This window comes from Zootoca vivipara, chromosome 5 (genome assembly GCF_965207765.1).
Source record: "Zootoca vivipara chromosome 5, rZooViv2.hap1.1, whole genome shotgun sequence".
Taxonomy (NCBI): Eukaryota; Metazoa; Chordata; class Lepidosauria; order Squamata; family Lacertidae; genus Zootoca; species Zootoca vivipara.
In genome coordinates, this window is record NC_142588.1 from 17,521,226 (window position 1) to 17,547,977 (window position 26,752).

Below are 26,752 nucleotides of genomic sequence, written 5' to 3' on the forward strand. Positions count from 1 at the left end.
TATTTGCTGCCACCAACAGGCCAGAACCATCCCCCCCCCATTTTATCCACCTCAGCTAGCTCTGGAGAGTTTAAATTGAAGGACCACCGTATACTCTGAGTGCTGAATGAAAACCTGTATGCTAACTATTCACCAGCAAGCCTAATCATGCATGCAATGTTGGTTTGAGGAAGCATGTCTGAATCTAAAACCAGTCATCCAGATTCCTGCTTATTGAGATCAAGCAGACACCTTTACTGTACTCTTTCTAGTACCTGCTAAAAACATGGTCTTTTCTAATGGGATAATTATCATGACCTTGTAAATCTGTTGCATATTGAAGCACTTTACATCATATTTTTCATCCTAGTGCCAAGCCAGAAATAATACATTGTGACTGCAAGCAATTTCCCCCCACCTATTCTCTTTTACAGGGCACCGTCATTGCAGAATTAACTGTCTATGATGCAGACACCACCCCTATTTTCCCTATAGAGAGTAGCAGGAAGAAGTACACTGGCACCATAAGTACATCTGATCCATGGATCAAGGAGACATTTCAAGTGGGGCACAACTTCCATGAGATCTTGTTCAACCCAAATGGCAGCCAAGTGAGGGGAACACGACACGAGTACAGTAAGTTTATGTGGGTTATTATTCCCAAAGGAGGAGTTCTGCATTTTGCTGCCTTATCCAGCTTTTGAATCATAAACTGGAGATGTGAGATAATAAGTAATAGTATCAGACTTCCGGGAGGGCAGGGAATGTCATGAGATAATAATGCAGTGTGGTCCAGTGGCCAGTGCTAAAGAAATAATTCTGATGCTGTAGCAATAATCCTTTCAGCCAATAGGGGCAGTATAGAATAGCCATGAATTCAGGGTAGACAACCTGGTAACCTCCAGACATTCTGGACTAAAAGTCCCATCAGATTCAGCCAAAATGGCCAGTGGCCAGGAATTATGGGAGTCATAGTCCAGAACATGTGGAGTGTTCCACATTATCCCTTTCACAGATAACGGACCTGACTAATAACCATTGGTGGAAGTAGAATCTCCTATGCTTGTCAACAAACTAGGACTTGTTTGAGCGCTGCACTGTAATTATTTATCTATGCTATTAGATTATTATCAGCAACAGACATGGCCCTCCCTTGAGAATTGGGGCAACAATTGGATTTTGCCATGGAAAAGTGTTTCAGTTTTGAGATGTTCAAAGAAACCAAGGTTGCCTTTTATTAACTAAATCCCTTACAATAAACTCCCTTTACTATGGAAGGCAAGAATATGCTAATGCAAGTTCATGGCCAACCATGGGAACTTGCCAGGTATGCTTGAAAATCCTAACCAACAATGGAATGCCATTGTGCTCACAGTTCAACAGTTCAGGTTCAGCACCTTCAGTTCAGTTCATTTGTTGGCATAATTCCCAGTTGTGTTAGTGGGCTAAAGATATAGATTTGTATCCTAAAATAAACCAGTTAACAATTTTTAAGTTCAAGATGGTTTGGACCATTTTCAAATTTTATGAGATGGAATTAACTGGCCTTTTCAATATTTATATGGTGACAAGAAACCAAGAGCTTTTAATTGCAACGGTTGTACAAATGCATATGGTCAGATTATATTCCAGTCTGTGCAATGAATAGTAATACTGTTTCCTTTAAATGAAAGTATAATAACTGTTCTGGTTCAGACATAACAGTCTTGGTCCAACAAGCCATGCTTTATCAGATCAAAAATGAGCCTTTCACCTGCATTCTCCTGCAGGTTGTTGTTATTTTAAAATACAATACAGGGGACCCTCCGGATATGAACTTCATTCATTCTGGGGGTCCGTACGCACCCCAAAAAGTCCGCATCTAGAGGTGCCACTTCTGTGCACGTGCATGGCGCAATAGAGCACTTCTGCACATGTGCGTGTGGTGAAACCTGGAAGTATACACTTCCGGGTTTGCCGCGTTTGCAACCCGAGTTATGTTACCCGAAGGTAACGTAACCCAAGGGTCCGCTGTATTAAAAGCAGTTTAAAGTAATTGCAATCAAGATAATATGGTAGGTCCTAAAATATATATCTCAAGGGTCCAAGCCCAGAATAAAGAGGTATGTCTGATGAAAACTGCATAATAAAGGTGCCAGACACACCTCTGTGACAAGTATGATTGAAAGAGGGCTGAAGAGCCAATGTTGGGTCATGTAACTGTTCCAAATAAGATTGTTTCTTCTGTTTCTCCCTGATGCACATGCTTGGTGGGGTTTTTGATTTGTCTTATGGAACAGAGCTCTGCACATCATTATGCCTGTGCCCAATTTTTGTCATGAGCTCTACATGGTAGAGTTTGAGACTCTTGATCTCAAAGTTGTGGGTTTGAGCCCCTCTTTGGGCAAAAGATTCCTGCATTGCAGGGGGTTGGACTAAAAAATGCTTGTGGCCCCTTCCAATTCTATGACACGCTGATTCTACGATCTGCTCTTAGGGTGGCTTTTTCATTCCTGCATGCCAAACCACTGCCCTGCTTTCTGTGTCCACTGGATGTCTCTCTTGACCACCTTTTTCTTTCCCCGAGAGAATGTCCCTGAAGTGTTTATGTATTGCGAACTTAATGAGTCCAGTCTTCTGTTTCTGCAGGACTGGTGTTAGGCAAGAGCATTTCAGTTACTGAAAGCAGCTCCCACCAGGTGGACGTTATTGTGAACGACACAGAATACCAGGGGCCTAACAAATCCCTGATGCTCCACTTCAATGTCACCATTCTTCCAATCAGCATCCAGTTTTCAAATGTGACATATCAGTTCACAGTGAACAGAAATGCTGCCAACTTCTCACAAGTAAGGATTGTGTACTCTTTTGCTCCATTTGGAAATTCAGGTTGGAATATACCGTTGGCTCATGCCAGAAAATGTTTATATAAATGAATATCCTTCAGAGGTTGATTATGTCCTTTGTTGTCTTTCCAACTTTTTTATTTAATTAAAAAAAATAGTATAGTTTCTTGTGCCAAGGGAGGGCATGTTTTGCTAAGGAGTGCTTACTCTCAGGTTGGAAAGAGGGCACAAAGAGTCCCCTGCCATTTCTGGGGAGTTTCATTCCAGAAGGGAGATTCCTCTTTCTTCTCATACAGTTTCTCAGCAATGATGGTGCAAGGTGTGGGGATTCTTCCTTGTTTTCTAGTCTGTCCACTGCTGCACTTCTAGGGTTGTAGAAACCAGTCCCTCTGTTGACCAACCTCTAGGTTGAATATTGTAGTGTGTCAAACCTTGGGCGTGTGGGGCTGTTCAATAGACATTCTAGGGAGTCTTGAAAAGCGACATCATAGTAGGCAATTTCAGGGCCACTCAAAAGGTCTGAAAATGTTCATATTAGGGATTTTGATCTTTTTTTAAAAAAAAAATCCAGTTGTTTAGAAATTATCAAAAATTAAGCGCACCTCATGTGAGAGTCTTACAGTGATGGCAGCTGGGTTAAGCTCACTGGGGAACCCTCCCTGCTGACTTCCATTGATGGGTATCTGCCACCCATCAGCCTACCCTGTGCTAGATCACACTGCTCCTTCATTTCCTACACATTTACCCTGCTATATGTTGTTCGTCTTTCAGTAGATCCAGAGTACTGGCTGAGTGTACATTCATTTTTTAATGAATGGGCATGATGAAATGAAGGGCCCTTTGTTTCATTTGTTTTTATTAAAGAAATGAATGCATGAGTTCTAAAATGATTCCAAGCATTGTATAATTAATCTGTTACTCAAAACTATTTTAGCTTTCATCCCCACCCCCCTTTATGAGTCAGAATAGGTCAGCTGGAGGTTTCAGAGAGAGCAGGGTGTCAGCTCAAACACATTGTAACCAAAGTGTCCAACATTCTGGTTGGTCTTTTCCCCCCATAGAACCTTCTAATCATAGTGCTAAGGAGACGGGAATTGTGAAAGTCTATAAAAGAGGGAGAGAAATGCCTGTGTTTTTCTTTTCTTTTCCCTTGCAGATTTTCTCCTCCGTTAGTGAATATTTGCAGGCCCGTCTTTTGGTTGGTTTGTTCTTTGTCTTTCGTAAAAACAGTTCCCACTCAGTCACCCCTTGCAGTTCCTTGAAGCGTTTTCAATCCATTTCACACTGTATTACCCCTACCTCTCCCCATTCCCTTGTGTTTACTTACTTAAAGTATTTTCATCTCACTCATTGCTTGACAAGGCTTCTTGAGTGCCCTACGTTAGATTGATAAAAACAGTAACATATGATTAAGGCAGTAAAAATGGGCTATTTAAAGAGGTTGCACTTATGACAGTTTGCTGCTGCTTCCTCTCCTGCTCACAGGGCAGTTGGTTTTTAATGGCCACCGGGAGAGGAAGAAGGGACCATTCTCTCCTGGTGAAGTGATTTGTAGTTTATATTTTAGAGAAATACATTAATTAAAAGTTACATGATCTCAGTAAATTGTACCCTAAGTCTACTAATGTTGGATAGCCCCCACAGCCTGTGCAAGTGTGTGAATTGGGGGAGACTGGGTGAGCAAGTGGCACCCACATAGTTGCAGAGCAATTTAAGCTTCATGGGTCCACAGTGGTTAATGGCTGCTGGTAATCTGTCAACACAAAAACTGCTACATCCAAAATCCACTTGGCAGTGGCTGAAAGATGCTGTGGCAAGCAGAAAACACCCACACCTGGCAGCGGACACAAAGACACAGAATTTCCACTGATGACACCAAATCCTGACGTACCACCCACCCAAAACACACACAATCACTAACACATGCACATAACAAGCACACCCCAGTGCAACACTGTAAACAAATGCATGTGCACACGCTGGTACCCCTCAAACGCACAGGAATCACAGCCCCCGCATGCTCCCCCGCAAATCAAGAAACCATGACAACACAAAGAGAGCAATGCGAAGGAGAGCTTTATTGTAACCAGGGAGCCATGGAAGCCCACACAGTCGCAGCAGCATGCAGCGATGACAGGTAGACCAAATACCCCTCGCTCCCCCAGGGGACATCCCCCCCTCAGGTGTGGCAGGTGGAGGTGAGCAGGTACATCAGTACCCTGTTTCTCATATTTTAAGACATACCCATAAAATAAGCCATAGCAGGATTTTTAAGCATTCAAGGAATACAAGCCATACCCCGAAAATAAGACATAGTGATAGGCGTAGCAGCAACGCTGGCCATGGCAGGAGGAGGAGGAGGAAAAAAATAAGACATCCCTTGAAAATAAGCCATAGTGGTTTTTTTTGAGGAAAAAATAAATATAAGACATGTCTTATAATATGAGAAACACGGTAGTGGCAATGACACCACAGCTCACATCCTAACCATACCTAGATTGATGGCCTGCAGCATTGGATAGTGGAACACCAGTCTCTCCCTGGTGGCCCACCCATGACCCTGGAGGTAGTTGCTGGTATGGCAACAGAGCATCATTCTCCCCCTGCAGCATGGGGGAAGAAGCAGAGCATGTCTGGAGTGGCTTAGCGCATACCATGCGTACCTCCTATGGTTGATGCCAGGCGCCTCTGCAACCTGTGTGGTTGTGAACTGCAAAGCAAAAAACATACAAGAGTGAGCTTATAGACACAGGTGTCATATTGGCTAGCGGCTTTGCAATCTTTTACTCATCTTAGGCACCTAGTGTACTTAGTGTGAGGTTGATTTCCCCAGATTGAGCCCAGCCCATTCTTCTTCTTCTTCTACTTCCTATGTGACTTCAGCTGGGAGGGGTTTTTATACTTATCTGTTTTCCCCTCAACAGTGAAGGTCTCAGTTATGTTGTATCCTAACCGACCCAACACGGCAGACTTGGGCTTCTGATTGCACCTGGTGTGTTTGCTGCTCCTATGAGTGTCTTTAGTTGAATTTGCAAAGTTAGTTCTATTTACAGTTAGTTTAGATCACGGTTGGGCTTTGCCTTTTTGTTGTCTATAAAATGGGCTCCCTTATTCTTTTCTGTCTAAAATTTCAGATAGGATCCTTTGGAGGAGAATTTCTGAAAGTTTAGTGCCTATTGGATAGAGGAAAAAAAAACCCAAAAAGTTGCAAAAGCAGCAAAACAGAAACTGGGTATCCTATTGAAGGCAATGGGAGATGAAAACTAAATAATATATTAAAAAATTATGAATGAAATAACTAAATAAATGAGGTTTTAAAAGTAAGACTGAATGGATGAACAAAACTAAACATTCCTCTTCACCCCTGTAATTAGCTTAACAATGTTTCTGCCCCATTTTTGAACAGCATATAAAAATATACTCTGAATGCCTCCTCCTGAGTCTTGTAGATTGAATATACATTACAGATGCATTCCATATGTTTGTGCTTCAGGCTTTCTTCAGGCTGGCTTGCTTTTATCAGCATGTGGAGTTCAGGCATCAACTTATTTACTGTTCTGTCCTGTGGAAACTTTCTAATGCAGATTTTCAGGAAGAGAAGAAATAATCAAAATACTTGGGATTTTGAGCTTACCCTTCCATAAGAAGTGTCATTCAGTCTCTCTTACAGACACAGGAAATCAGAACCCTCCCTTCTTTGTTCAATCTGAAGGGTGGCAATTGTAGTAATAATTGCTACTGCATTCTAAGGGGGGAAATAGCTAGCAAGCTTGCTCTCTCTGCTGTGCAGGTATCATCTCACCTAAGCCAAGTGCCCCATGCAAATGCCCAGTCATGTGGAGCCCCAGTTTGTTTGGTTCTTGCCCCAGAAGGGAAGGAGGCAAGTTTGTGCCTTGACCATATCAGGTTGGTACATAACCCAATGTGCATATGATTTTGGGCATAGTATCTCCCCTCCTTCTTCTCGATTTGGCTGTCAGTTTAAGATCTGCAGCAAGTATTTTGGTTCAAGCAGCTCACTCCCTAGAGGGTGGCACTCCACATTCTTGAAGTATTAGGCATAATCTGGAATGATTAGCTAGCACGGGGGAGTGCAGGACGAACTAACGCAAAGGCGAAATGGCCTTTTGCCCCGAGGAGAATATGAGAGTATGAAGAAGCAATTAACCTTTGGGCTGATGCCATTTCTCCATTTTGACAGCCAAGTGAATGAATGAAGAAGCATGAACATGGCCCGGCAGCAACCTGTCCCACATCAAAAATTTAACCTCCCAATGGCTTCAAAATGGAGGCTCTATCCACTTGTTCTCGGGCAAAATTATCACGTGTGATTTTTTTTTTTTTAAGGAGGGAAATGTTCTGTGAATCTCACAGTATGCATACTTTCCATTTGGATTGCAGTTGAGGATAGAGATACAGTACTGTACATACAAATGAAATGAGATGCTGTATCTTTTTAAATTTGTGTTTTCTTGTCTGGTTGTAGAACAAAACATCTTGGGGCACTAATTGAGCTCAGTTCATCAAATGTGTGCAGAGTTATCCTTGGGGTGTATGTGTGTATATGACAAGAGAGAGAGAGAGGATTTGTAAACAATGAGCCCCAAAGGCCATTATATATAGAGGTACATGGACCATCTGTGCAAATGTCAAATGTACATAATAGCATTTACCGTTAACTTTGCATTGAAATGTCACATGCCTTCTGTACCATGTGAAATTCATGGCTTTTGGGATCTGCTGTTTGCAGTGTTATCTTCTGCACTCATCTCAGTGTGTGCATGTGTGTGACCTATCTACCAGGGAGGTCACTCAATGTGTCTTAGTCTGTGAAATCTTATGCCACAATAAATCTGTTAGTGTTTTAGTTGTTGAATGTTGGCTACTGTCAGGTTACCAATCAGGAAAATCCCATTCAGTTGGCCCCACCAACTTGGTTGCAGTGTTCGCCTACATGTGAAAGAGCACACCGCAAAGCAATTCCACCATGGTTTGGTGGCTGTGAGAGGAGGCCTGCCTTTCTATGGCCCTGCCTTGAAGTCATGCTTACAGCCCAGTCCTGTGCAAGTCTGCTTGGAAGTAAGCTCTGCAGAATGACATACAAGTGTGGATAGGATTATGGCTTTAAATATGGAAGCCCTGTGTAGATGCTTCTTCACATATTTAAATGTGGTTTCCCCAACCACATGAGCAAGAAAATTATTGTTTCACCTGCAAACAAGTACTGTATTCGTACCAATCCAGTTGTCATCAGATCCCACATTGTGTGAAATTGTGTCCAGAGTTGCAGAGCATTAACACCTTTGAATACATTGTTGCTTGTCTATAACATTAACTGTTGATAACATGCATGAGGCCACCATTAGTGCTGCTTCAGTACTTTTGTTGCTGGTGGCATTTTTGATGATGATTTCTTTTTTTCTTTGAGCCCAGATAGGAAAAATCTGCATTGACAACTGCATGAGGTTTTATGGCGTCAACATCACCTATAGCTTACAGACCCCCAATGTCAGCTGCTATGCTGTGGAGATCGCTCAGGGCCCTGAAGACCAGTATGGGACCCTCTACGTGAATGATTCTGCTGTGCTACAGAGACCTGACTGTAAAGAAATCCAGTACACTGTACTTGCTAAAGAAGAGCAGAGCAGGAAGGAAGCTCTCACCCATGTTACCATTGTCCTTGATGGATCACGTAAGTTGCCTCTGGGCTTTGGTCTTTCCGGTGAATACGCAAAGCCTCCAATACTTGAATATGCAAAATATTTGGTTATTCAGACCTTTTTATGCAGCAGCCCTTGCATGTGAGATATAGGCCCCAGGGAGCCTGTTAACACCCTCCCTTCTCTCACTCTGGAGAGCAACACAGAACTGTGTTGTTGGATGAAATCCTTTGAATTCAAAGGAAAGAATATGCTCTTTGCATTTTGTAAGCATTGGGTAGACTCTTACAGAATTTTCTGGTGATAGTATAGCCCTTCTCCTCCTCTTCTTTATAGCTATACATACCGATGATGGTTGCCCAGACTCATGTTCGATGAGCAAGACCCGATCAGAGTGTGAAGAGTGTGGTGGCCTTGGAGCGCTAATGGGAAAATGCCAATGGAGACAGGGAAGTGGTAAAGGTATGTCCAGACATTCAGCAATTGAATGGGAATCTAGAGTAGGGCGGAACTGAAGAGAGCATTGAAGAGCATGGACAATTCTGTCACTGGGAACCTCAGTTGGATATTGAGGACATTCAGGGCATTCTTTGTTACCCTGAGTTGCAAACATATTAATATTATTTGATCGTTTTATTCCTTGAGCAGCCTTTACTGCTGTGTGTGTGTGTGTGTGTGTGTGTGTGTGTGTGTGTGTGTGTGTTTATGTTTATACTTAAAGATACTGGGAAACCAGATATTGTGATTGCAACCTATAAGAAGTCAAATACGTTCTCCATTCCATTCACCCTTTCTCTTAGACAAACACATTTGTATGAGATTTTGTGTAGGATTGAAGAATAGCTCTGACAAACTATGTAATCTATTACATAATCAGTATAAATATGTCACTGATAAGATAGCTTTGTTTGAAGTGGCAGGATATGTATTTAAAGGTGAATTCCTTCAGACCAATATAGTATATTGCCATGGAGACAACTTATATTAGGATCTGTTTGAGTCAGTCTTGGAGGTGTACAGCAAGCAGCTGGAACAGTGGCTATGATAAACCACAAAAAATCAAAAGAATTACTATGAGCTTCTTCAGGGGGTGTTCCAAGGCCTGAAGGAACCAATTTGCCTTGTAAATGTTTGCTGCTAAAATTTAGCAAAGTCCTAATCAACTTATTTGAAGAGGCGTAGAAAGAGCTTTCAGATTCAGAAAGTTACCTGAACTGAAAAATAAATATAATTACAGTCTTTCCTTTGACGGTTTCATGCAGCATCACTTTAGGAAGAGTAAAGGGTAATTTTTCAGTAGCTCATCTTGCAGTGTAAAGATGCTGAGGCCACAACATGCTAAGTTCCTTCCTTTGTTTCTTGTTCTTAGGAATAACAACAAACTATTCCACCTGCAGTCCAAGCATCAAGACCTGCCCGGATGCTATCTGTGATGCTGTTGAGAGCAGAGATAAAAAAATATGCCCTCAAGATTGCACAAGTATGGAATCTACACCTTTCAATTTTCTTTTCTACTGAGTTTTGCTTTCTTACTTCTGGGTCAAGCTATTGCTTTATCTTAAATGTGAACCAGGGCCAAAAGGTTTACAACTGTCTTCAAGGTTGTGCAAGCTTCTTTTAAGGCAGATAACAGCTGTGTTACTTTTTTGCATCCAGAGTGATTTATGCAGGATGCCTGTATAAATATTAGAATGTGCTTATTCTGTATTTTATTTTATTGTTTTTTAAAAAATAGCCATGACCCAAAGAACTACTCTAGGAACATAACAAGAGATTTTCTACTTGGTCTTTCTCTGCTGGTTGTTTTATTTTTGTCCAACCATAGCCACTCTGCATTAGTGGCTGCTTCTGAAGATGCACAGAATTTCAGGGTGGCTATCTCAAAAAAATGACCTGGAATTAAAAACACAACATAGATTCAAAATACCCTGTTTCTCATATTTTAAGGCATCCCCATAAAATAAGCCATAGCAGGATTTTTAAGCATTCAAGGAATATAAGCCATACCCCGAAAATAAGACATAGTGATAGGCGCAGCAGCAATGCCGGCCACGGCAGGAGGAGGAGGAGGAAAAAAATAAGACATCCCTTGAAAATAAGCCATAGTGTGTTTTTTTGAGGAAAAAATAAATATAAGACGTGTCTTATAATATGAGAAACACGGTATATTTTTAAAAGAAAGGTTATGTCTTGAAGGTACTGGTTTCTATTTTATTAAAATGTGATAATTCTCACATTAGGGTCTGGTGTTGCAGCTAAACTGCACCATGAGTTCTAGTTCCATAGTTACTGGGTTGAGTGGTTATATTCAATAATAGCATACATCCTGCCTGGATAGTTTAATGTTCAGTTAAAGGGTTATATAATGTAGTTATACTTAGCACTTTTGTTGAGTGCCTTGAGCCAGAGTGTCTCCGAGCACTCTGCAAAAGTTGTTAAGTATCTTTATTGCCATTTAAGATGAGGAAATATAATAGGAAAAAAGGCTAAACTCATTCTTCCAAGAAGTGAAAAGGGATATTATTTTCCTGGTTCTCCCATTATCCTCCTCCTGTGTGATATACTGGGCTGAAGTCCAAATTTAATGTGTGTGTATTTCTTAGTTACCTATGTATTGTAGTTAAGTATGCTCAGGGTAGCATTCTTATGCTGCAGTCCTACATTTGACCCCCTTGGTTAAACTCAGTGGGATTTACTTTGAATAAGCAACAGCAATAGGCTGTAAGGGTTCCCAGCAATTCACCCATTCAGATACTGGCCTGGCGTGTTGAGTCTCAGAAGACACAGGTGCACTCATGTGTGTGACAGGTACACCTATCACATTTGATACCCAAACCACAAATTAAAGTGGGGTTCATTGTTCTAGTGGCAGCTTGCCCTTGCACAGAACTGTGCGATAGTAGGAAACCGACTCAGCACTGTGTTATTGTAAGCAAAATACTATGCTTCTTTTATATTCGGGAATGCCTGTGCACTTCTTAATGGATTCTCATCATCAGCTGGCACTGACTGGTTTGCCAAGCCTTGATGAAAAATCTTCTGTTTAAACATATGGTTCCCCACATCCCTCTGTGGTAGGAACGTCCACTGGAAACTGCTGCAAGGTTCATTTTCTTATGAGGAGAGAGCACTGGAAACACAAGGCATTTGGGGGGGGGGGACATCTGTTTATTTACAAGTATACACACTGAACATGGGGTAGCAGACAAGCACGGAGAGAAAATGCTCATCTGTAAAATACAATCAGTTTTCCCCAAAGCAAACACAGCATCCACTTGGACCACCCATCCAGTTTTTCCTGTCAGCTGCAAAACTCAGACCTTTGTCCCACTTACTGCTACATTCCAAAACCAGACTGTTTCTTCCTCGTCATGCATGCTTGCGTGCATTGACAAAACATTGCTTTTTACTCCCACCTCCAGTAAGCAAGTATACCCTACATTTTTCCATTGGAAGCAACAATTCATCATTAGAGCTCATTTGAGGAATACATAGTAGATGTTAGACAGGCAAAAGCTAATGGATAGTCCATTCTTTTCCTTGACACTCATACAACCCAATAATTTTTCCATTATTGTCATGCTCTGCTTTCCCTATTCCTCACACCTCCCAGTGGTCTTCCCAAACCCTTCCAGTTGTGTTGGACTACAACTTCCATTTCCCCCCTGACTGTTAGCCACACTAGCTGGAGCTCATGGGAGTTGTATTCTGGAAGATGCCCTTATTGAGGAAGACTGGCCATTCTTCATTGCTTCCAAATCACCTCCTCCTATCCATGCCTGCTTCCCTATCCTCCTTTGCTATGCTGTAGCATCAACCTGCCTTGTATTTTATTTGAATCTGTTATTGAGCACCCAACCACAGCCACCACAATGGCACTTGGGAAATAAATCCGTTCCACCTATTGCTGCAAGAGAAGTGATGCCCATTTCCGAGTCCTGTCTGTCTCTCCTGTTCCACCGGCTTGTGGGGAGGGGAGAAAGAAAGCTATGGTTTGCAAGCAAGAGCAGCAAAGCAGAGACGCTCCACTTGCAAATGCCAGCCTTGTCTCTCCCCTGCCAATCAGTGGGGGAGAAGAGAGAAATGAGCCATCCCTCTGCTCAGTGCTTTGAAGTGTCCCTTGCAGGATTCTGTGCACAGAATGATGCATACAGTTACATGTGGATAAGCACCATTGATTTGCTAGGACTCAGTCATGGCGTAGTGGGCAGGATTATAGCTTCGAAGACTATTTTCAGTAAAGTAAAGCTAGCTGTGGTGTAGCTGCTTTTGCACATACAGCAAATCTATACACCATTTTGAATTACATTTCACGTTTGTCTCTACTGTCATATTTTAAGGCAGGCTGTTTTGTGGCAGCAATTGATAATCATCATAATAGCCACACAAAACAAGGTCTCATGCGATTGCTTCTTAGAGCTAAGCCCCAAAGTCAGGTGTCACTTTTTGTTCCCAGATTTGTTTCTCCTGTTTTTACAAACGAAATTTCAAATGCTCAACAGAATAAACCCGCAGAACATACTGACATGATATATTGAGCCCTGGCTGTGGAATGGTGCATGCTCACATTTGTGTTTAATTTAGGGACCAACATTGTTGGTGGCCACCAGAAAGGCCTGAATGGACTGGGAATCAAGGCAGGACATGGAGTTTGTCACTGCTTTCCAGGAACTAGCTGTTACTGTGAGAAAGATGATATCAGAGGTAAGTCTGAAGTTCATTTACTGACTTTACGCTTGTGCTCTCGAATGCTCCAACACTTTCATCTTTGATAGATAAAAAAATTCTATGTGTGTGCTCTCCCTCTTTCTCTCTCACATGTATATGGGATGGAAGGATGCATGCAGGACACGACCGCAGATGGATAGTGTATTTCTTCCTGCCAAGGAAACATTCAGTACGCAACGAGATTTTGATGTAGGAGCACATTGAAATGAGTGATCATCCTCATGCATTTTCTAATGGAAATAAACTTCCACATTTAGCTGCCACCATCTCCTTACTGACTGCCCTCAGGTCACTGTGTGCTCGTTGTGGATTCTGAATTCCACATGCCTATGACTTACAGCTGGGATATGCGCTCTCCAGAACACCCAAAAGCATTTCCCTGACTATACTGTAAAGCAGCACACATTGCATGAGTTGGGGGCAATTGTGTTGTGTGCTTCCTTGCCCCAAACCTTTGTCAATGGCAAGCACTCATAAGATGCTGGCTGCAACTCATTTGGTAATAAAATCAGCTTCCAGGGGATGGGAAATTCCCTGTGGCCATGTACACTGATTGCACTATGGTAGTAGTAGTAGTGATACAATATGGAGATAATTATTGTGATGTTTAGATTATCATTTTTAAATAGAGATGGAAATGAAGAAAGAGCAAGCACTTTTAATTTTCCAAGGACTTTTTTTTAAATTTAATGGCTGACATTATCCTTTAATTAACTCTTGATCAAAAGGGAGATTGAAGAAAATTAAAGATTGAGTGGGATGGGACTGAAAAGAACTAAAGACAGAAGGAAGTATCTCAAAGTTGGCTTGATTTGTCAACACTGATCAATGCAGCCTGCTGATTTTAGGGAGCAAGTATAGCAGCTTGTTAGCAACAGTAAAAGCTGCTTTAACATTTGAGAGGACGTTAGGTTGCTGATGTAGGTGTTCCTCTACTTCAAGTTGTTTTCTCCTAATACAGTGGTACCTTGAGTTACAAACGCCTCAGGTTACAAATGCTTCAGGTTACAAAGTCCGCTGACCTGGAAGAGTTACCTCGAGTTGATAACTTTCCCCCAGGATGAGAACGGAAATCGTGTGCTGGTGGCGCAGCGGCAGCAAGAGGCCCCATTAGCGAAAGCATGCCTCTAGTTGAGAACAGTTTCAGGTTAAGAAAGGACCTCCGGAATGAATTAAGATCGTACCACTGTACTTGCTTTCAGTAGAGATGCTTTAAATGTGATTGTTAATTGGCGCGGAAAGAAAAAAAATGTGGCAAGTGCCGTGACAAAATTATTCTTTATCCACAGAGCCATTGTGTGATTACATGTGCAAAACTGTGATTGCAGGAGGAGTCCTGCTATCCTTCATTATTTCGGTACTCCTTTCTTCCTACTTCATCCATCGGTATCACAAGAATTCTCCAAAGCCACCTATTGCTTCTGCAGAGATGACCTTCCGCCGCCCTGCCCAGTCATACCCCATAAGCTACTCATCGACAAATGTCCGCCGGCCATCAATGGACTCTGAGAACCAGATGTCAGTAGACACGTTCAAAATACCTGTAAGTTTTTCCAGTTTTCAGCTTCTTACAATTCAAGGCATATGGAGAACCAGCTTCTATTTACGACTGCTGATTTACCAAGTGTGCAGAAGAGTTCCTGGTTTACTCCCACCATTGTATTTATTTTTCGAATCCTTCTAACAGCTGCCACCATGTATCTTTACTATGTCTGCTGTTTACTAGACCCTTAAATCTACACAGTAGCGGTGGCACTTTCAGTTTGGCATAAAACATGCCAGGTTCACAATATAAGTAAATAAAAGTAAATAGTTGTTCGTTAAAGGTAAAATAAGGTAAACATTATATCATACCCTCCAACATTTCTTCAATGAAAATAGGGACAGCCCATTCCATAATGATAATTTTACTGTTTATAACCCACACATATTACTGGGTTGCCCCAACCACTCTGAAAAGCTCCCAACATATATAAAAGCATTATATATATATATTTAAAAACTTCCCTATACAGGATTGTCTTCAGTTGGCTCAGGGGGTCAGATAACTCCATACCATCCAACATTTCTCCAATGAAAATAGGGACAGCCTAAAGAAAAGTGGGACATTCCAGGATCAAATAAAAAACTGAGATGGCTTGTCTAAATCAGGGACGTTCTTAGAAAATAGGGACACTTGGAGAGTCTGCTATACTTAAACCAGTTACTGTTTCTTGAAGATTTAGGTTTGCTCTAATAAAGGCTACTGTTACTTGAAAAGGTAAAGGTAAAGAGACCCCTGACCATTAGGTCCAGTTGTGACCGACTCTGGGGTTGCGGTGCTCATCTCACGTTATTGGCTGAGAGAGCCAACATACAGCTTCCAGATCATGTGGCCAGCATGACAAAGCCGCTTCTGGCGAACCAGAGCAGCACACAGAAATGCCATTTACCTTCCCACTGTAGCAGTACCTATTTATCTACTTGCACTTTGACGTGCTTTTGAACTGCTAGGTTGGCAGGAGCAGGGACTGAGCAACGGGAGCTCACCCCATTGCGGGGATTCGAACTGCCGACCTTCTGATCGGCAAGCCCTAGGCTCTGTGGTTTAACCCACAGCACCACCCGCGTCCCTTTTTACTTTAAATGGTAGTTGCTTGTAATTATGGAAACTTACACAGAAGTGAAGGAGAGGAGGAGGGTGGGAGAGGAAAAACTGGCAGCAGGGAAGGAGGGGAGCAGAAATTAATGGAAGGAAGAGAGAGGAACGGCCCCTCTTAAGCAGATCAGTTCAGACCTCTGGCAAAAGTAATCTTGTCCCTTCTCTGATAGTTGATAGCTGTCTTGGGCAGAGAGATATACAGAAGGGGGGGCAGAAAAAGTTAAGGGGGGCCCTACCCACAAGGGGCACTAGCCCCACCCACAGCTGGCATGCAGCTACCAACAATTTATCCCTTAGTCAATGCAGGGGATAAGAATCCTATGCATAATGCTACTTATTAATATAATTCGTTCAGTTTTCTTTCATCGCGTAGCGCCAATGTTCATATAGAGTTTGAGATCTTGGAAAGTAACTTGCTGCAAGTTTATCTGCCTGAAAATTAGACCCATATGAATAGAAAACGTTCCATTCAATTCTGTGGTTGTTCCACCTAATACAATAGCTTGTTTGTTAGTTGTACGTCCTTTGGTATGGAACCATAAATGACCGCTTGTTCTACTGGAATGAACAATTAGATTACAGTTAACTAGTCCCCCCAGAAGTCTGCAACTAATTATTTTAGCGTTTCCTAGCAACCTCGTTTGGCTGCTCCTCCCTGCAGCTGTATCAGCCATACTAGTACAATATTAAAACCCGTTTGCTTGCTTGAGAAAATTTCAGCTTTTAAAAAGTCAAACGAATAGCAGTCTCTCTCTCTCTCTCTCTCTCTCTTTTTAAAAGATAGCTTGTGCTCATCATGACCACCTGCATTTATCCTGAGCTTTTGTTTTACTATGATTTGAGACCACATGTTTGCATACGTAGTTGTACCGACTAGGTCAGGAATGACCAAACTTGGGTTTCCCCGGCCCCCTTGCCATCCTTCCTGTGTCATATTGGGAGTCTCAGTTGCTATGCGCTGCTGCTTCCTACATGGCAGACAAGCCTTTCGTTTGCCATGGGGAAGAAGGGTGACTGCAAAGAGCCTTACAGCGCACAGCCTGACACACAAGCTGACACAGGGAAGAATTGCAGGGGCCGTGAGAGCCACATGCTGTACTCCCCCCCCCACCCTCCCATTTTCTAAAAAGTGACCTTTCATCTCTCAGAGAGAGGGGGGAGGGGGAGGGCTCACTTCCGACAGCACTGACTTGGCTGAACACCATGTAAGAGAACCACATGCTGTTTTTGCACCAGTAACAGGTCACCCCTGAGGCCTCTGTGTTACTGCAAAGGCCTCTGAGATGACTTGTGTGTTACTAGCTGGAGGATGAGTTGAGATTTGGCACGTGACATTCTCCAGCCTTGCTTGCACATTGCAGGCTCCCTTTCCAGTCAGGTTCTTGAACCTGGCTAGACTTCTGTAGGTGCAGCCAATATACTGGGGTAGGAGAGCTGAAAATACCGTATTGGCCCGGATATAAGCCGCACCTTTAAAATTGGAAGGGGAAAAGGGGGGGGGGATACCTGAATATAAGCCGCTCCATTCCTCGCTGCTCCTGGCTACATACTTGGGGGGGGAGCCGTGCTGCATTGTGTCAGCCTTTCCCCTTCCCTGCTCTCTCCCTTCCTACATGAAGGGCAGGCACCGCTTTGCCGTGCTCCTGGCTGCATACCGTAAGGTCGCAAATATAAGCCGCACTTTAACTTCTCACAGTTGGAATTTTGGGGGAAAGTGAGGCTTATATTCAGGCCAATATGGTAATACTGTAACAATATATTTCACATCTGGCAACCAAGGCACCCCTTTGGTTTCAGATAGTACATGGGTTGTCGAGTCTAAAAAGCCAATGGCACAGATTTTTTGAGGCCTCTAGCAGCCATGGTGGCTCATTCACCAGAAGCAATGTATTTAGCACTAACTCTGGAAGTGTATACTCGATTCTGACCAGACTAAGCCTACTGATGTATATTTTTCTCTAGGAGGCTTAGTTTGGTCAGAATTGAGTATGCACTTTCAGAGTTAGTGCTAAATACATTGCTTCTAGTAAATGAGCCACCATAGCCACCAGCATTTTGCCCTGAGCCACTGGAATAGAACGAGGTAATAAATAAACTGTCACATAAAAATGAAGAGTAACGTCAATAGTGGAAATATTCTTCAGACCCATATGCTACCTTAATTTGCACCAAATAATTTTATGGAATCTAGTTTATGAAATGATCACAGACACAGAGCCACAGGTTACCAACCTTAAAAGTCCCGTTATAAGATATGTGGAAAAAGCATCCAAATTAATATTGCTCACTTAACTTTTAATGCCTAAGCAAAACAATTCTGTTTAAATGGTAATCTGGTGCACATAAATGAAAGGGCAGAGAGTGAAGGCTCAGTTCCAGGAACATTAAGCTCAATGTGGTTGCTAGTGTCGTAACTTTAAAAATCCTTCTCTGCACAGCGGGGAATAAACGTTGTCTCCCTAGGCTATATTTAGATGTTAGGGAATGATACTTTCATAGAGGCATCTATGCTGTTTGCTTTTGTTTCTCTGTTGGTTTATACAGTCATCACTGTTCTGTGACTGTCAGGCTTGATAGGTTCCCGAAACAGAAAGGCAGTTGTCTGAGATGAATGGTTGAATTCTAAAACAAGCCTCCCTTCCCCTTCGGTTTCCTCAAGCTAATAAAACGGTGAAATATTTTTACCCAAGAGCATTTACTCCTCATTTCTGGCAACACTGATGGCAGGAGCGTAGATAGTTTTCACCCCAATTGCCACCTATCGTGTGCATATACTGGCTTCATAGTTTTATAAAGGGCAACTGCACCTGGGAACTTCAGGGTTGGGAACTAGTCCAATAAATTTTCATGGGTTGTGTGTGATCAGGCCTCAGAACCTTCTTCAGTGCAGCCACTGTGTTTGGCAAGCAGGAAAATAAAAACCATTTGGGTTGGCCAGGTCTGGTATATATTATTGCTCTACCAAAAGTTATCTTCTGTGGTTTTTTCAACCATTATCCATCAGTTAATAAGAAAAGAAAGTGAAGGTTGTCTCTAGGCCTGGGCAATATATCAATATGAGGAGCAGACTGTGATGTCGGCTTCACTCAGCAGTGTATCGCTGGTGAAACCGCCACCACTCCTGAGTCCTTCTGCTAGCGACTTTCTCCAGTGAGCATTGCTAGCAGAGGGACTCAGGAGCGGTTGCGGTTTCACCAGCGATATATCACTGAGTGGAACCGCCATCCCACTCTGCCTTCATACTGCGCAGAGGGAGAAAAAAATCTGCATCTTTTAACTGCTTGGCTGAGGAGTGTTCAGTTACCGCTCCCCTCAACTGAGCAGTTAAAGGATCCCCCAGCCTGGCGCTGGCTCCCATGCAAGCAGGAAGAGCACCGGGCATGGCTCTGCTGGGGCTGGGGATTGGGAGCCCTCTCGCATACAAACAAGCTGCCTTGTCCCAGACTGCTAGGGGCTGGGGTGAAACCACCTCAGCTCCCACAATGAGAGCAGTGGCGATTTCACCAGGCACCTGGCAGTCTGGCGGCAGTGCAGTTTGTTTTTTCAACAGCGCGGTATATCGCCAGGTCACGATGTTTGGCTGGTGATATACCGTGGTGCTGAGAAGCTTATATTGCCCAGCCCTAACTCAGCATCCCCATGTCCCTGTGCTTCAATTAAAACCCAGATATCTCCTCCCTTAGGGCTTTCTCAGATCAGGAAGCACAAACAGCCAAGGAAAGGGGAGAGTGCTGAAGAAATGTTTAATGGAAAGAAAAATGCACATACCATGCTTGGCTAACTTGCAACAACCATAAAATAAGCTCAATCTTACACCCACTGTATTTTTTTTCCAAATAAAAAAATAAAAATCTAAAATTACCTGCTAATGCGGCAGAAAAGCAGAAACTTCTTTTGCAAGAGAATATAACTATTGGCAGATTAAAGAAGGTATTAGGGCCTTCCTTCCCCATTTGGCAGGTTGGAAACAGTATCACATGACCTGCAGCAGAAAGGAGAGGGAAGTGCCCCCATCAAATGCTGTTACTCTTCTGTCTCAAGAGATTTATTTTCCCTCCAACACAGGAAGATCCAAAGTGGGAATTTCCTCGGAAGAACCTGGTGCTTGGCAAAACGCTTGGAGAAGGAGAATTTGGGAAAGTCGTCAAGGCGACTGCTTTCAGGCTTAAGGGGAAGGCTGGCTATACTACTGTTGCAGTCAAAATGCTAAAAGGTACTTTTTCTGCAAGCGCCTGGAAATATCTGCAAATGATTTGGTAACTTATGACAGAGGTCCAGCTTGGAAGCAAAAAGCTGCCAGATCTCACATACGTTCCAGCCGGATGTCCTAAAGCATTCTATTTATATTCCGACATTTCCCCCTGTACTGCATTGATGAGGGCAGTCACTTCCACGGGGCACAAGGGCAGCTTGACTTAGCTTGGCCAATGTAGCTCACTTAAATTGTCATCTCAACAGAAGCGTTTCAAGAGCATTCTAAAAATGCTGCGCTTTTCAGCTTTAGCTGAACTCTTTCCTACAGATACTTTAAAGTACGGTATAAAAATAGCACCTCATTGTCACACATAATATGCGAAAGAGCAACATGCTCACCAGGTCTTTCTCTCTAACTATAGCTGCTCTATCGATATACAATGGCCAGATCTAGAGTATTTGGTTTGTCACAGCAGAGTGTGACAGAAGTGAAGCAGTAGCTTGGGAGGAAGGCCAGCTTGTCCATGGGTATACCCATTGTTCCTTCTGCTCTCCTTCATCTGCCTTCCTTTCCCTGCATGCAGCATGGTTGGGAAACTCTTAGCTTAGATATGCCAGGAGGGGAGAGAGAAAGCATGTGGCCTGGTGCGGTGCCACTTCCCCTTTCCCAAGCACATTGGCATTGGCCTGCAGTATATCAGGGGAAGCAGTGAAGGGAGGGTGAACCAAGGGAGATGGAAGGTAGTATTACCCGTCTCTGCAAAGTGGTAATAACAATTTCAAGTTGTGAAGTGGTAGGGCTACTAAGAAGCTGAAGATCATCTAGTTGAGATATCTGTACCAGGCAGAATGTTATAAACCTCAAACAGCAGTTAAGGCATTATTAGCCTGTTGTTGGCATCCATGTGTCTCAAGAGACAATGGGGGTGTGCCTCTGAGGTGAAGTCAAACTGCTGGAGAACCAGTGTCTGCTGTGGCTACAGAGATCAGTAACTCATGTGCTGTTTTTGCTGCGTTAGCAACACCAAAGTGACCTCTCAGGGGCGCAAGCTTGGGCAGTTTGTATGGAGGTCCTGGGCTGCCCAGATGAGAGCCAGCAATACATTGGGCACCAGCTTGGCTGCAGGAGTTGCTAGTAGGTGATGTACTGGATACCATCCAGCCATCTTAAGGACTCCAAATTTGGATAGAGTTTACTCCTTAGTCTTTTCTTCTCCCAAAGATGTCCTGCAAGGTAGTGGGACATTAACTTGTATCGCCCAGTTAATATTGTGACCATGCCTACAGTGCAAGATACCTTAATTCTCAGCATCCGCTTCCAGGTTCTGCTGAGTATGCAGTAACAGTGTCCCCCGTCCCCCGCAGAACAAAGGAGTATTAGCAACAGACATGATTTTTTAGTGCTGAATCATCTGCAAAATATTACTAAAAAGGAGTGGTTTCAGTTTGATGTCTTCTTTAATGTTTTCAAGTAGTTCTCTCTGTTTCCCTTTGCCGCCACATCACAGCAACTGTTTTCAGGCAAGGTACTCAAAACCATCAAAGAACACAGGAGATTGGATAGGAGCAGTCTGGCCTGCATTTGTTCCCTACCTGCTACATCTTCCTTTGCAATAGAATGATTAGAAGGTTAGGGCTGAGACATGAGGGGTTGTTATGGCAACCCAACTGTTAAAGGTGGGTGTCGGTTAGAGAATCTAGTGCAGCAAGTGTTTTCAAGATAATCTGGGATTCTCTCATGAAAATAAACAAGCATGCGTCACTTCATGCCTCTCAGTACCCTCTTCTTTGGCTTGGGTAGAAATCAAGGAAGCACTTTCAATCTCTCTATATATTATTCATTATTTTAAACCTCCTCTTCATCTGAAAAAGGCTCCCAGAGTGGTTTACATGAATAATTAAAACAAGGGAACACCTTGCCCCTAATTTGTTTAAGATGGTTATTTGCAGCCAGTAAGTGCCAGAGATCTAGGTAGTATGTCAGTATTTGAATATTATGGGAATAGTGTTTGTAATTAATATATGGTATTTCTTCTATTGCTCTGTTCTGCAGAAAATGCTTCCCAAAGCGAGCTAAGAGACCTGCATTCAGAGTTCAATCTTTTGAAACAGGTCAACCATCCACATGTCATTAAACTCTATGGAGCTTGCAGCCAAGATGGTAAGTGAGTCTCACTCATTATACAGGTGGGGACCATTTTAGGCATGTCCAATTTACACATGCCTGCTGACACATGGGTCCTTTTGGACCTAGAGGAATGGGGTGGGGTGGGGCAGGGTGGGCTTATGCGCATTCTGTCGGTGCGCACTGTGACCTGGAGCGCAATCCCCGTGGAAATGGGGAGTTGCCTGTATATAAAATAAGAGACGGTATGTAATCCCTAAAAGAGATACAAGCTTGGCACAGTCAGCCAATCAGTTTTTCAGTCCTGTGCCCCAAAGTATCCATCACCAGAGGAGGCTGCCTTTTATTTCTGCTGTGGCACTTTCACCGCTCTGGTCATTCCTACTTCCAAACATTTTCCACTGGGGGCCTGTTTTGGGGTCATATGATTGCTTTCCTGGTGAAGAGATCAGCAGAACTGGGCTCAGAGGAGGCTTGCAGCATCACCGGACTTTATTGGACAAAGGTGCTGCCATCCAATACATATGTGGTTAAGACTCCCATCGCATGTGCATTAGCCAGCTAAAGTGGTAGTACTTGTGGCCACCTGCTTTGGACATGACAGGGGCACTTTCACAGTGATAGGTACAATCCAGCAAAACAAGTAAGAAACACACACACACCCCTTACTGATAACTTTATAGGATTTGGTCAGTTGCCATATTGGCCTGAATGTAAGCCGCACCTTTAAAATTGGAGGCGGGGGGGGGGGGGAACCACCTGAATATAAGCCACTCCCTTCCTTGCTGCTCCTGGCTGCATACTGGGTGGGTGGGAGCCACGCTGCTTTCCCAGTGGCCTTTCCCCTTCCTCGCTTTCTCCCTTGGAGAGGGAGGACGGGGGACTACGCACGGGGCAGGAACTGCTTTGCTGCGCTCCTGGTGCTGTTTGTCCCATGCTCCTGGCTGCATACCGTAAGGTCGTGAATAGAAGCCACACTTTAACTTTTCACGGTCGGAATTTGGGGGGAAAGTAAGGCTTATATTCAGGCCAATACAGTAAATTACAGATGCTTAGTTTAGAAATAATATTCCAAAGGACGGTGCAATAAAACAGTCAGAGGGGGAATTATTAGTCTGGTAACTTGGGCATTCATCTCAATAGATCCAATGGCAATTGTTGTTGCATAGCAACAGTCTCACATTTGAAGGGGAACTGTGCCTTAAGGGACTGACATGTGATTTGTTATACTGCCATACTGAAGTTGGTTGATTTGTGCAGCCCTTATATTCAGCAGCACCCCCAGTTTCTGAACTTGCTAATCAGCCACATTCATTATATGTTTCCATATGGCACAATTTATAAGAATTTCATTTGTGGCTGACGGCATGTGGGGAAGGTTTTTGTCGTCTCCAAAGTCCTGGGAGCAGGGTTCCATAGGAGTCCCGGGGTCAGAGTTTTAGTGCCCTGCTTAGCATCTTTTCTCTCCTATGGCTAGCACAAGCAAGATAAATTACACAAAGTTCATGCAGATGTATTTAATTTGAATAATGTATACAGGCTGCAGCATCCTGCTCTTGTTGTTGTTGTTGTTGATATTTTTAAATCAAAGACACAAAGCCCTGCCCAACAAATATTAATACAGAGCTAGGTTTTAAGGTTGGTGAATGAGTAAAGTTGATACATGCTTGGCACTCTCGTGTTAGCCTGGTACAATAGGGGAGAATGCTAGGAATCCTGCTGTTTCTGGTTTGGATGCGTATATTCTCTACATTCTGTTAAAGCTAGGATAGGAGAGCTTTGAACCTCCAGGCCTCTGCGTTCAATATTGTAGCATGGGGGAGAGCATTCATGTGGGTGGCTATGATGAGGCAAAGCTTACTAATGGACTGAAATGTCAGGATCCTTTCTGCAGGAATCTATACTTGAGAGCTTTAACAAACCACTGTAATTAGTGTGCAGGGAGCACGAGATATTGTGAGGATTACTACGGGCTGCAGAATATAATGTTCATACCTTAAACTGAATGCTTTTGATTGGTTTCTCTGCACGTACCAATTTGCATAGAAATCTCCCTTAAACATTCCATAAAACCAAGGAAACGTCACAATTCATCTGTCTGACTTTGGAAGAAATGCAGCGTAACATCATTGATTGCCTTTCTTAGACAGGATACCCAAAGGCATGTTCCCAGAAATAAGCACTTTTTCATTTCAATTGCCTGTCTCCATGGTGGGAGAACACTTCTGAACATACCAGTTCACCTTATAGCACTGGGTTCTGTTGTGCTCTTTTTCATAGAAAAGTTTATATAATGTTCCTTTAGTGGGGTAGGAGAGCTGGGGGGGGGGCGTAATCACACCTGGAAACCAATGTGCCCCTTTGGTTTCAGATAGTACATGGGGTAGATGTGTCTAAAAAGCCCAGGGCAGAGATTTTCGCAGCCATGGTAGTGCATTTACCAGAAGTAATGTATTTAGCATTAAGTGTATATTTGATTCTGACCAAACTAAGCCCCCTAGGATTATGTGCAAATAAGCTTTATATTCAGATTTGCTTGATATGCATAATTTAGGCTGTAGTGCTGCAAGGGAGTAAGCCCCATGGATCTTAGTGGGACTTAAGTCTGAGTAAGCATGCATAGGACTAGACTGTTAAAACAGGTAACAAAATTAAATGGTTTTTGGGGGGTGCAGGTATGATTTTTTTTTAAGTACAAGGTGTATAAATCTTGCTGATATGCTGCTTTCCTATCTAATTATTGAGAACAAGCTGACCTAACTCTGCTTCTGAATTGTATCTTTTTTATGCCTCAGGGCCTTTGTACTTAATAGTCGAATATGCTAAATATGGCTCCTTGAGGAGTTTTCTGAGGGAAAGCCGGAAAGTTGGGCCCAGCTATATGGGAAGTGATACCAACAGGAATTCCAGCTACCTGGACAATCCAGACGAGCGAGCCTTAACCATGGGTGACCTGATCTCGTTTGCATGGCAGATATCTCGCGGAATGCAGTACCTTGCTGAAATGAAGGTATGGCGTCCCTCATTCTCACCCTCTCTTTGTGGCCTTCCAAGTAAGCATACATGACAGTTAAACGTCTTTCTTTCCTTTCCCCAAAGCTTGTACATCGTGATTTAGCAGCCAGAAATGTCTTAGTAGCCGAAGGGCGTAAGATGAAGATTTCCGACTTTGGTTTGTCACGAGATGTTTATGAGGAGGACTCTTACGTCAAGAGGAGCAAGGTACAAACACAGTCACTGGCAGCCTGGGATTGATAAGTTGATTAGTAAGAGAACTTCTGGACACAGCACATTGAAACATGTCTAGCAGGACTCATCAGTGCACAAAATTTGTGTGCCCTGAGATTGTAAAAAGGAAAAGCTAATGCGGGTTGCGTAAAACTTGTGTATGTAGCCTTCTGTTTTTGATCTTGCGAGCTATTTACTTTCAACCCAAGGGTTTTCTCGGTGCATCCATGTTTTGCTGTAATCTATATGAATGAAATGCACATTTTCTGATAAAAGGCATATGAGACTACTTGACAACATGCACGTTAAATGCGACAAAAGTTAAATGAAAACAAATGTGACATGAGAAGCAGTGCTAAACAGAACTTGCAAGCAGTAATAGTCCTTTATTTTCCTGCCAGGGTCGGATACCTGTGAAGTGGATGGCAATCGAATCTCTCTTTGATCACATCTACACAACACAAAGTGATGTGTAAGTCTATGTATTTATGTTCCCTGTCATGCAACTTTGTCTTTGTACCCATGCTGTGCCAGAACACCTCAGGCTGAAGAGGCCATCTGCTCTATAGACCTATTGCATAGCTGCCAAGTTATCCCTTTTTTAAAGGGATTTTCCAATATGCTGAATAGGCTTCCTCGTGAGAAAAGGGAAAACTTGGCAGCTATGCTATTGTAGAAAACACAGTAAGCTGTAGCAGGCTGGATAGTCAGCTTCTCAATCACAAGATATCCAGCATCTCCTGCAAGGAGGAGATTAAACCTTAGCTAGCAGTAACTCAAGGTTTGCTTAACAAGCTTTCACTGGCCAAGGCATTCATGAAGCCTCACTTTCAGCTAGCTTTCTGCAGTCCCTCAAACACATTTGCTGTAACACTGGACAATATAAGGTGAAATGGATTTCTGTAATCTGGACAAGGCTGAATTTCCCTAGAATCAGAACCCCTCCAACCCAGGGATGGGCAACCTTTTTTCTGTCAAGGGCAGTATTCATAGAATTGTGGAGTTGGAAGGGACCACCAGGGTCATCTAGTCCAACCCCCTGCAATGCAGGAATCTTTTGCATAATGTGGGGCTCGAACCCATGAACCTGAGATTAAGAATCTCATTCTGTACTGACTGAACTATCCCATGCCTGAGGGCAATCTGTCAAGGCTGCATCCCCATAGTAGGCAGGGATAGAGCCAAAAGTGGGCACAGCCACCTATTTTCTCTTTGTCCAGCACCCTGTTTTCTTTCCCCTCCCCCACCAAATGAGCTGCTAGCAGAGGGACAGGTCACTCTTGTCACAACACTGTAATGATGAAGGGGGGGGGACCTTTAATCACTTGATGCCACAGCATAATCCTTAGATTGCATGATAGTTCCACCCTTG

At 43.1% G+C, this 26,752-nt stretch overlaps 1 protein-coding gene across 2 annotated transcripts in view; it reads left to right on the forward strand.

The window, feature by feature from the left end:
* The window catches only part of RET (ret proto-oncogene), an 87,963-nt gene that overhangs the window by 48,210 nt on the left and 13,001 nt on the right, over window positions 1-26,752 (forward strand). For both annotated transcript variants that reach the window (XM_035138105.3, XM_035138104.3), the window contains exons 5-16: window positions 414-615; window positions 2,608-2,807; window positions 8,238-8,496; window positions 8,801-8,926; window positions 9,834-9,944; window positions 13,049-13,168; window positions 14,482-14,735; window positions 19,899-20,046; window positions 22,081-22,188; window positions 24,948-25,162; window positions 25,252-25,374; window positions 25,782-25,852. In XM_035138105.3, the coding sequence (XP_034993996.3) occupies window positions 414-615; window positions 2,608-2,807; window positions 8,238-8,496; window positions 8,801-8,926; window positions 9,834-9,944; window positions 13,049-13,168; window positions 14,482-14,735; window positions 19,899-20,046; window positions 22,081-22,188; window positions 24,948-25,162; window positions 25,252-25,374; window positions 25,782-25,852 (1,937 nt within the window). The remainder of the gene's footprint in view (window positions 1-413; window positions 616-2,607; window positions 2,808-8,237; window positions 8,497-8,800; window positions 8,927-9,833; window positions 9,945-13,048; window positions 13,169-14,481; window positions 14,736-19,898; window positions 20,047-22,080; window positions 22,189-24,947; window positions 25,163-25,251; window positions 25,375-25,781; window positions 25,853-26,752) is intronic.